At 39.4% G+C, this 11,735-nt stretch overlaps 1 protein-coding gene across 2 annotated transcripts; it reads right to left on the bottom strand.

The window, feature by feature from the left end:
- Window positions 1-389: 389 nt before the first annotated feature.
- atp6v0b (ATPase H+ transporting V0 subunit b) lies at window positions 390-7,083 on the bottom strand. 2 transcript variants are annotated; one of them, XM_035634540.2, is made up of 8 exons: window positions 6,803-7,083; window positions 5,825-5,873; window positions 4,794-4,877; window positions 3,842-3,919; window positions 3,265-3,334; window positions 3,011-3,062; window positions 2,681-2,871; window positions 390-2,455 (listed from the first exon to the last, which is right to left on the bottom strand). In XM_035634540.2, exons 1-8 carry the CDS (start codon window positions 6,885-6,887, stop codon window positions 2,429-2,431), a joined length of 636 nt encoding a protein of 211 aa, XP_035490433.1. In that variant the 5' UTR covers window positions 6,888-7,083; the 3' UTR covers window positions 390-2,428. The 2 variants fall into 2 exon arrangements, with proteins under 2 accessions (XP_035490433.1, XP_035490434.1); XM_035634541.2 differs by lacking the exons at window positions 5,825-5,873; window positions 6,803-7,083 and adding an exon at window positions 5,580-5,641.
- Window positions 7,084-11,735: the final 4,652 nt, after the last annotated feature.

Below are 11,735 nucleotides of genomic sequence, written 5' to 3'. Positions count from 1 at the left end.
ACGGTTTGGTCTTCATTAAAATTGTCTAAATGTGAAAACATGAAATACATAAATAAAAGTGATAAGATTAGATTAAACATGTTTTATTGATTTAGATTGATTTCATTATTTGTTTACTGTAGTCTCTTTAATTTGGGAATATATGTGTGTATGTCCAATACCAGTTCAATCAGTGAGACAGATGTTGTGGTTGTGTGCTCCATCTAGTGGAGATAAGAACAAACTGCAGGTTGACTACATGGAAGAAATGCTGTCACACATCCAAGTCTTTGGTCCATGGACTCACATTTCAAAGAGAAATACAAGGGTCTATTCAAGACACCTAGACCTTTGGATACGACTTAAAATAAACGAGAGGAAAACGCAAATGGATTCAAACAGAAACAAGGTCTTGATTGGACAGTTTTATTTTCTCAAGGACATTTATGAAGCCAGAAGGAAGATCTGTTTTTCTTAGTATACACAATGTCAAAAACATTGTTAATATTCGATCACCATCACATCAACATAGTAAACACACGGTACCAACTACAGTCACTGAAAGCCAGGGGTTTGGCAAAGAGCCTGGTGGAGTTTGATCTAGGTTTGATTATAAAACCCATCGTGAGGGCAAAGATGATGTTGCACCCCAGGGAGGTCAGGTCTAAATATTCTTTAGGTCCATTCGGTTTCCCCATGTCAGATTCAATGTTAATTATTCTCTTTCAGAACATCACAAGGAGGGTCAGGGAATAAAAGAAAGATTTCCATCAAATTCACAATTAGCTGTGGTCTGTCATCTCTGTGGAATGATGCCTCAAGGACAAAATGTATTTCTAAATATGTCATTAACAAACATTAGACTGAATTTTGGACCATTTTGCAATCAAAGCCCAGATCCACTTAATTATACTGGGAGCTGGCAACCAGTTTCAGGAAACTAATGACAAAAATAACCTTTTGCCCAGATTCCAAGTTAACATAAAAAGGGATGCAGCTGAAACACTGTACAGCGGCCAGCTGACACGAGTGTCTGTACAAACTCAAGACTATATAGCTTTGATGGAGTTTTTCTGCTATTCCATGTGAACTCTACACACACACACACACACAACTCAGTTTAACACACAGACACGAAAAAAAAAATCTTAAGGAATGTTAGAAAATACTTGCAGGACCCAGACACGAACAGTTGAAAACAGTTGAGATTTTTGTGTGAAAAAATGAAATCGAAATTTTGTATCAATAACGTTGATGATGTAATGGAGTTCAGTTTCTACCCTGAGTCTTGGGCACTAGTCCACACAAAATCTTTTAAAATACAATCAGAGGACCATTGCATCTATACCCAAAAGAGCTGTTACCACAGGGTATAAGGTAACACTAGTGTAAGGCTCTCTAACACAAATCATCCCCCATTTCTCTCTGAACAATGTATTGAGAAAGAGCGGACACCATTTCGATATTGTTCATACGACCTTAGGTTTGCTAAAACCAGTTATCTTTGTTAAAGGCCTCTGTGCACCACGCTTCGGACAAGGGATCTTTTAAAAGAATGGTATACTAGTTACCCACTATCGTTTGACTTCCCCGTCTTCCTATGCTCGATTTACCCATGAAAAAAAAAAACACTGAAAAGTGTTTGATGTGGTTAAAACTGGATCAAAATTTTTGCGGAGACTTTGGAGAAAAACTGGGAGTTGTGGCTGGCAGCTACATTCAGGAAGCTCAACCATAGAATAGTGCCAGCGGTATCAGGAAAAAAGGGGAATGAATGACAGGATGACATATTTAGAGCAGATGTTCAAATACGAACTGACCTGTTACCACACTTATGATTTCAGAGCGGTGCTCTTAATTCAAAACTTCTTTCTCACTTCCAAAGAGGGAGACCTGACAAACACTGTAATTGGGGCGACAATGTGGAATAAGGACCACTTTCTTATTAGCAAAGAACAGATGCAAAAAAAATAAAACAAAATAAAAAGACAGACCAGGCTACAAACACAATGGTAAACACCCTCATGCTTCACAGGAAAATAGAAAAAAGAAAAAAAATCACATATCCAGTGTACACACACACACACACGCGCACACACACACAAACATTTTCAAATACTCTAGTTACATTTTTAACTCCTCATTCATCCAAGAGTGGTCAGAAAAGGCTTATGCAACAGATCTTAATGTAAAACCCTTCATATCATGTTTCTGTTTGCACAACTCATTATGCTCACCATTGATCATATGATCACGTCTTCCTGCTCCACCGTCGCATTTTTTACCAGACAAAAGGATGCGCCGACAATTTTTGCATGAATGAGGGTTAAAAACAATACCAGGCAAATAGAGACATTTAAATAATTTACGATGTATATACACAATAATCCATCTTTTTTGTTTTGTTATCCAGCAGTGTCTTTTCATCTTCTCAGCATGTGAATGCCTTCTAGTCGCCCATCTTTACTTTCGACGTCTGTGCGATAGAGAAGAAAAAAAATCATACAAGTTATTAGAGAATTTTAAATGCAAACACAGCTAGAATCAATACATAGATCCATCAAGAGCTTTGTTGAAATAAATACTGCCTCTGAACTGCCATTTCGCAGTTTGTCATCCAACTATGGATATATTTCTCCTCTAAGGAAAAAAAAAAGAACAACTGTGAAGACAAAAAAGTTAAAAGATCTGTCTTATTCACCTGCAGAATGGCTACAATAACACCGAACAGGCCAATGGCACTGCCGAAGATCTCCACAATTAGAATCTTCACAAAGAGGTTGGCGTTCTGGGCGTCTGCCAAAGCTGCTCCGCTGCCCACGATGCCGACACAGATGCCACAGAAGAGGTTAGAGAAGCCCACGGTGAGGCCGGCTCCGAACATGGAGTAACCTGGTGAGACAGAAATCAAACGATTCAAAAGGTATCCAGGACTAATCCACAAGTTGAATGGCACGAGTGAACATATGAGAAGTTATGTTGAAGTTTCTTTTATGATTTGCATTCTGTAGCTTTATGACGCCTTTCTTACCAGCTTGGTAGTTCCTTGCTCCGATGGTCTCTGGGGTTGTTCCACTAAACTCCTGCAAGATGAAAGGTGATTTTAAGAACCGACCAACAATCATTGTTCTGGTGTCTAGCTCATTTTTCACATCCTGCGTGTAAAGTGCATTATTTATACGATTTATTGATGTGCTTTCTCCAGTGCAGTGCCGTTGTCTGAAATTCCCCAGAAACACAAAATGGTTAACTAGAAGTTTTATTGAACATCAAAACATTTCTCACCTCTGCCATGTTGCTGATTACAATGGCCATGATGATCCCGTAGATCGCAACAGCTTCACAGAAGATGATGCTAGAGGGAGACATTAAAAAAAACAAATTAAAAGTAAAACCACAGACGCAGAAATAAATGGAGTGAAAACTATGTGCTTTTTAAAACACGCAGCTTTTTCTGCAAAGTCTCCTCAAAGCCACTGCTGTGCACCCAACAGTAATAAACTCACGAATGCTTGGTGGAAACTATAAATCACTGGCTAACCTGACAGTCTCATGAAGGTTCGCTCAATGGCTGCAAAGTGTTTGGTTTTGCTAATAACAGCACGACTCGAAGAAGTACAAATGTTTTGGCATAACATGCTGGTGTTAAATGGCTACTATAAATATCCTTTGGTCATTATTTCAGTATATAGGAGACTCATAGAACTCTTTGTTTAGAAGCAATATTCAAGTGTGTTCAACTGGGTAATACCGCACAGCTGAGAATGTTATTGTTTCTAAGTAAAAAGTAGATGACAAAATGTACAACAGTTGAGAAGTAGACACAATGAAACTCATTAGATTTGTTATTCCCTGAGCCCACCTGACTAAATTCTTGGTCTTGATTCGTGGAGCCTTGACACCGCCACCAATGATGCTTGAGCCAGTGATGTAAATCCCCCTGAAAAAAAGAAAATCAACAAGAAGAATATATTCAACATCAGTGAAAACTACCAGTTGATACAATTGAGCTCCTTCCAGCTCCAACGTTTTCAAAAGTTTATTCTATCTAAATCTGACATAAGAGGAACGCGTGGCAGACAACATTGGTTCAACGCAATGGTCGCAATGTCGTCATTGTTGTTGCTTACTCAACCTTGGTTGAAAAAAACTAAATAGAGGCTCTGCTGCAGCTGAAATTTTAATAGCATATGTGGTACTAAATTAATTTTGCAGAAGGCACACATCTATTTTTAGAAGCAAATGCTTGCAGAGGGAGCACAACAAGCAAGTGCCTCAGACAATTTATGTAAAACCAAATAATGTCAGGATTTGTCTGGATGGGGAAACAAATGAGACAAAGTGCAAATTTTAAATAATGTGATTGTGACGAAGGGAAATAAGAGAAGCAAAATTAACACGTTGGTGGTTCTGTCTGGCCTGCGCAGCTAACGCTGCCGATGGAACCGGCACACAACTTGGTGGACAAAAACTTGTAACTGTCCAAATATTTAATTTAATTTTTAATTTTTAAAAAGGAATAAATCTCATCTGAAGTGTCTGTTTTACTTTTATGTCGTATGAAGGTCGTTTGATGATTCACCAGTTAACTGTGGAAATTAAAAAGGGAACACCAATGTTCCTGTATTACTAATCTTATGATTCCCCAGTTCCACACTTACACATATGTTCTTTCCTGAGTGATTCAAGAAAGAGGAAATCATTTTTAAGAGTTGTGCGTTTTAATTTTTCAAGCACAACCAGATCATTTAAAATACCTGACAGAATGCTGCAGAATATACACATTAAACCATGTTTGTCGTTAGGTAACTCACCATGCAGCTCCGACCACAGACAGGGAAATGGCCAGGCCAATACCCAGATTGGCCCACATGAAAGGAGAAGTCTCCGTCAGGAACCTGTGAGTAAACAAGTGCAGCTGATGAAGACACGAAATTATTGGGAAACCCTATCGGTACCTTTACAGTATCTTCTCAAAGTAACACATTGCAAGCAGTAAAATGTTTGTGCTAAACATAATAGCGCAAGACTCAAATAAATAACTGCAGCTCAAGCTCCAGATTATATAATCCATGTTTTAGTTTGAACTGTTTAAGAAACAATTTACCATGCAACATGTTCCATATAAACATGTTCAATTTCAAGCATAGTGTAAAGTTTATCTTTAAAAAGGAATGTCAACATCGTTGTTTAAAAGATGTTTAATTAACTTGACAAAAATTTGCTGTATAACTGCATTATACTTCATATCAAATTTGGCCTCTAAATGAGTCATAAATTAGGATTATAAAAACAATGTTGACAACCCAAGGTCAAGTTATACTTTCATCATCTTTTTTGTTCCTGGTATACTTAAAAAAGACGACTTGTGAAACTGTCATTTGCAAACCGGTTCAGTGCCGCTCTATCAAACTCTCAAAGATGGAGGGAAGTGACTCTGTCCCAGCAGTGTGAAGCCTAAGGCGACACTTGAACAGTGTGAAACCAGTGTTTGTTGGGCAGCAGCACCACTGCTCCGCTGCCGTACACGGTCGCCTTGCAATTGTGCAATGCTGGAAAAGTTAATTCAACCACTGCAACAGTGTTGGTTTAGTAGTCACCTGCATATCCACGTTTCTGGGCTGTAATACTGTCAAGAAGGTTCACGACATTCCTTCTGAAAAGGTGGACTTCTTTGTTATTGTTTGTCCAAAAGGCCATTGAACCAAACTTTCTGTTGAACTTCGGAGAATAGGTTTGTCAAGGATCTGGCAACACGCTCTTGGACACCACCTTTTCAAACGATGATGTCAAATGGATATCATTTTTCGAAGAGAGACGGTTGGTCTGTGCCAACACTACTTACCATGCCACGTCGAAGCGGAAGCCGAGGTCAAATATGGTATAGCAGATTCCTGAAGAAACACACACACAAAATAAAATCTTAATTCTTGTTGGTGGAAGTCTTTTTTCTCTCAACATCCTGTGTTGTGTCAATCACCTGTACATTTGATTACATCACATCGACAGATTGATTGGCAGCACAAGTTCACCCTGCTGCAAGATTGACACGCATTAGGACACAGTGACACTGTATGTGACTGTGTTCATGAAGCTCAGGGGAGAGGCCGCGTCACACCAATGTGTCAGAGTCGTGCAGAGGAGTCGCGGCCGCGGTGAACTGATGGTTCACCCTCACGTGAACGACTGCAGCGCTTCCCAAGCCAGCGGTCTGCTGCTAACGTGCTAACGTGCTAACATGCTAACGTTATCTTAGCTGGAAATGAATGACTTGAATCTACGAAAAAAAACAACACACCCACTATTAATCCATGGTACCAAAAAAAACAACTCCGAGCAGAGAACATCTGTATTAAATCAACATCAAACACAAACACCGGCGTCCATCGCTTGAAGCTGATGCTGCTAGCGGTTAGCCGTTAGCCGTTAGCGAGACGGTGGCTAGCTAACGGTAGCTTAGCGCCGACTTACAGCTAGCGAATATGCTAACTCGGGGCAAAAGACAGAGAGCTGCTCGTCTCGTATGATGTGTGACACGCGACGCGTGTGGAGGCACAATTCCTCCGCCGCAACTCGAATGGCACCGCGCGTGAACAAACCTCGTCGAGCTAGCTGGCCGATTGACCTGCCAGCAGATGCTAGCTAAAAAAAACAAAAAACGGAAAGAGTCTCGTGAGTTAGCCTGGTCCCAAAACATAAGCTGTCAAATTGAAGGAAACCCCGCGCTTTGACCGCAAATAACACCCTTCATCTACTCATCGTTTGGATGCACGAGTCCAAGAAGTGTAGGACTTCATCGTCGTCAGGGGGATGTGGATCTTACCGACGATTAGTATGGTGCTCCAGAAGGCCAAAGTGACCCCCGTGTACAGAATGGCGTGTCCGTTCATCATCCACTCCAACAGCATCTATCCGGCGGCCTCACCTGCGGGATCAGCGAGATAAGCTCGGCTCAAATATTAATATTTGACGCCAGTCACGCAAAAGGGAACGAAATGATAGTGGGTGGGGGGGTTTTAAAAAGAAAGCGCAGTCAGGCGACGGAGGAGGAAGAAGAGCATCAAAAGGAGAAGCGGAGCGCTGTCAGCTGATCCCGCTCCACTGGCATGTGACCGGGGGAGCGGTGGGCCGCGTTCCGTTCTGCTTTATTTTCGACTCCTGACATCGACGTGTAAGTTTATTTTGACTACACTTACTCAAGTACTGTACTTAGTACAAGCGTTGGACTACTTGTTCGATGTTATACTACCTTCCTTCTCTACTCCTACAACAATTCAGAGGGAAATATTGCACTTATTTATTCCATAACAGTTACAGGCTACTTTTGAAATGAGGATTTCACACACACACACACACACACACACACACACACACACACGTCACGACTCATCGTTTAAAAATACAATTTAAAAAGAGGAACAAAATTTACCCTCAAATAGTCTCACATCAAATCATCAAATTGACGATATTACACTAAAAAACAAGATAAGCTAAAAGTCTAAATATTGAAAATAGATTCATGTCATGACCTCTCAGGTTTTTCCTTGTGGTCCTTTGGATTGCCTGACCCCTATAGGATCCCCTGGACTAAACTATTTAACTGTGAATACAGCGTATCAGTGAAAAGTCACATGGTACATTATAATTCTGTAGGAGTGCTTTTATCTCTGATATTTGAGGTACATGTTGTGAATAATACTAGTGCTTTTACTTCGGAGGGAAATTAGATGGGGTTTAGGATTGATTTTTACATAATGGTATTTGTACTTTAAGTAAAGGATGTGTATACTTCTTCCACCACATGTTTATTACGAAGTAGTAGTATTTAAGCCATAATGTGGTATAGACAGTCCCATAAATCCATTCGTTTTGAAACCGAATGCGTCCTTGAAGGCTGCATTCGACACCAGTGAGAGTCGCCTGCAGTAATGGGCAGTGATCGCTAGATGTCACTGTTGTAACGTCATGGCCCACGCTAAAAGAAAACGATTCAGAAAAGTAAGCAGCAGAAATACTGTGATTCCTGTTATGAAAAATGTTATCATCTAACATATTCCTCACATTTGAGAAGCTGTAATAATGTCTCAAATATTTTTCGGTTATGACAAACTGATAAATCAACTAACTGATCCAGTGCTGGATAGATTAATTCCTAACAGAGCATCGTATTTTAAAAGATGTTCATGTGTAAAATCGTAATTTTTTTACGTCACAAGTAACTGAAGATGGTAAAAGGTACAAAAATGCCATTCTGCAAAGCAGTTCCTGTCTGCAGTGACACAGAGCAGTGTCAGTAGTAGTAGTCGGAGTAAACAGGAGGAGTGAGAGGTCCTGTTTTCACTGTAAAATCTTAGTTTTTTTTGACCAGTCAGTAACAAAGCCTCTGATTGGTCAAAGTGTGTCCAAAATGGACGCCTAGAAGTCCACTAACAACAACAGTAGCATTTTACGTCTAGAAAATCTGGATAAAAATGATCATAAAAGTCATTCAATGTTGGATTTATCACCATGGACATGTTGTACAAAGTCTTCGAAAAGACACGTAAAATCTTCTGAAAGGGCCACGATCGCACGGAAGCCCTTCCAGGAACAGCGCAAGTCTTAGCATTTCAGAAAAATAAACCATAAGTTGCTGACATAAACTAATCAAATGTGAGAACTTTAATAACATGACGCATTTTCTGTTGCATACGACAAGTCCGGGCTCAGGGGGTTTACTATCTGGACATACCAACAGTCTCAAAAGCCGTCTTTGAAAAAAGAAAAATACAACATCAAACCCTTCCCCTCCTCACCCATAAGTCCACTGTGGATGTGAATGGTTCCCCCTCTTATTGCTGGAGGAATTCAAAATGGACAGAAAGAAGCTGCTGCTGCTGCCTGTTACTCTGAGCCATGCAGCCCACAAAGCTGAGGCTTTAGAACAGAGGCAGTATCCTCCATTGGTATTCAGCCCCTGCAGAGAAAAGCCTTGCATGCTTATAAACAGTTGTTGAGATTGGGAATATAGTATATTCTGTGTTTATTTACAACTGTTGATTTTTTTTTGCACATAACCCAAGGCTGTGTTTCTCTCAATCGAATGCCTCCCTGTTCGCCGCCTGGCTGTCAGTCTGTATGCGTTGTGCCGTCTGGTCCTGCATGAAAACAACAACAACAACCACAACACATATCTAGACTTTATATTTGCCATAAATTTTGCAATTTGTTATTGTTATAATTATTATTCTGAAACCATTCGGTCTCTTCTTTCATCTATTAATTAATTTGTGTGCATCACAGAATTTAAGCTTATTCCATCACTGGATGAAAAAAATAATTTCTCTCACAGTTTGTTTCTTTTCTGTCTCAGTAGTTTGTTCAGACATGCTTGTGTGATGATATATAAAACTGAACTAACAAAATGTCAACACAGTTATCCATAGCGATCAATTTCAAAAGCAGTGGACATCAATAAAGATCAGATCAGTCTGCGAAATGCATGATCCAAGTGGTATTAAATTTTGAAAAGACATATTCACTCATCTTTTCATTCATACAATAAAAGTCATTGTGTCCATGGTTAAGTATATACACTTTTCATAAGTGTTTTACATGAAAGTCACCTCAACCTCCCTCATGTAAAGTTAAAGCACAGCGTGCACAAACTCAATTTTCTGAAGATTTAAAAAAGAAAGAAAGAAAAAGGTACAAAATACAATAAAACATTATTCCAAAAAAACTTGACAGACAGAGAGATTCATCTTTCCTTTGTTCTTTAAAACTGTTAACTGTCCAAATATGTCAAGGAACTTATGAGTATTCCATGTAACTGCACAAAAAACGAATTGAATACTTAAAGCAATATTTTAAATATTTTAGATGCTAGATCTTTTTTTTCCACAGTTTTCTTTTCTTTGGATTAATCGTTGCCTTCGCCATCAATAAATCACAGACAGCCGTCCTGTGCTTATGCTGTAACACCAAACTGTTCATTAATTATCCAGGGTACACACCACTCTGCTGTGCCACCCTATGGTGCCGCCACATGTCTTTGCTTAGGACGGAAAGTGTTTTTCTTCCCCTTTCTCTTCTTCTTCGTTGTGTACCAATATGTGTGCCTGCTTATTTGAACTTAAAGCACTAACATTGCCGCCGACCTCATCTGTCTCCTCCATGAAGTTTTTCTGTTCACACATCCAGGTTACGTTAATTTTGACCTTTTCTGCTGTTTGTATAGACGCATGTTGGTTTCAATGACATTTTAAGATGCAGCTTTTGATTGGAAATTAATTTGTGGCTGGAGATAACACATTAGTTACCCATTCATTATCATTAGAATATTAGTGGATAGAAAGGAATCCCTTTAAATGTCAACTTTACTAAGCACATGCAGCAGGAAAACGTCAAATTTTCCTCAGTATGTATGCTTAACACCATACTCACAAAATGGCCAAAACTACTCTGGATGTACAGTTTTCTGTATTTGTAGTCCCTTGAGTATTTCATGGTTTAAGTCATTCACGGAGACAAGTTCCAGAAAGGCTTCAACTAACCTCACCAGTCCTCTGCTGGTTCCATGGAGAAAAATCCCTGTTCACAGATTCCACGTTGTTGTTCACGTCGTTGAGAGGCATTCCGGAGATGCAGCAGATTAATTCCCACGACTTCATGAAGAGATATTAATTAAGTGCAAATGGGTGTTAAAGTTCGAGTGGTGTAGTGTAACACATACTGACAGTGATTCCTGTAAACCACAGAGCAGGTTCTTTAGCAAACTGGAATGCAAAGAAACACCTAACTATGACTGTTCACGTCTTACTGAACATTGCATTAGATTTATTTCATAAGTGACCCTTTCTGCCCTTAATGTTAATGCATGCAGCTTAAATCACAACTATACATTGTCCTAAATGACCCCTTCTCATTCAAGGCATGTCTTCCCATATCAGTAGACCAGAGAGTTTTGTGTCTATGAATTTGTTTACATGCACATACTATATTCTGTAAAACAGCACCTGTTTTCATGGAGCCGTTTGCATGCCTCCTCATGCCCCAAACCAAAAGTATAAATTGTATAACCTGAATGTTGTCATGGAAACAGAAAATGTACAGTATTCTATACAATAAAAAAGACAGTTGTATACGGGATGAGGTGCACGCATGTACCAGTGCCCACAGTTCTATAACCATAATGTTGCTTTATCACTTTTTATTTTTGTTCACAACTGGGGTCAGATGTTAAATGGCATGAAACACACACTTTTATCAGTTTGAAATACACACACTGCTTATCAGAAGTATAGTAAAAAGGTAAAATAATATTTTTATTCAAATTCTAACAGCTCACATTCCAACAAAGATAAGCAGTAAATTGTCAGAGATAAAACAAAACGCCAAAACAGTTTGTCATGTTGGATCAATCAAATCTTAGTATAATAAAAAAAAAAAACAGGCTTCATTCGTCATTAAAAACTGCTCAACTTGCAGTTTGCAATGCAGCTGCAGCAATGGTAGAAAATCACGTTAAAATGTGATGCAAAACGTTTCCTAGAGGTTCCCAACTTTTGTTGATTACTTACAAACTGTCTGTACGAAGGCAGTGTTGGCATTCCTACACATTCTGATGCATTTGGAAAATATTGAGATGAGGGACGTGTTGGCCTGAGGTTCATCCCACAGCAAGATAATGACCCGAAAATATCATCTATGCCTTCAAATTATGGAAGAGCAGCACAGTCTCCAGGTTTAAACCCTGTGGAGCTGCTCTGAGATGA

Source organism: Scophthalmus maximus, chromosome 5 (genome assembly GCF_022379125.1).
Source record: "Scophthalmus maximus strain ysfricsl-2021 chromosome 5, ASM2237912v1, whole genome shotgun sequence".
Classification (NCBI taxonomy): Eukaryota; Metazoa; Chordata; class Actinopteri; order Pleuronectiformes; family Scophthalmidae; genus Scophthalmus; species Scophthalmus maximus.
Note: the sequence above shows the minus strand (reverse complement) of the source record. Positions and strands in the feature narration are given on the sequence as shown.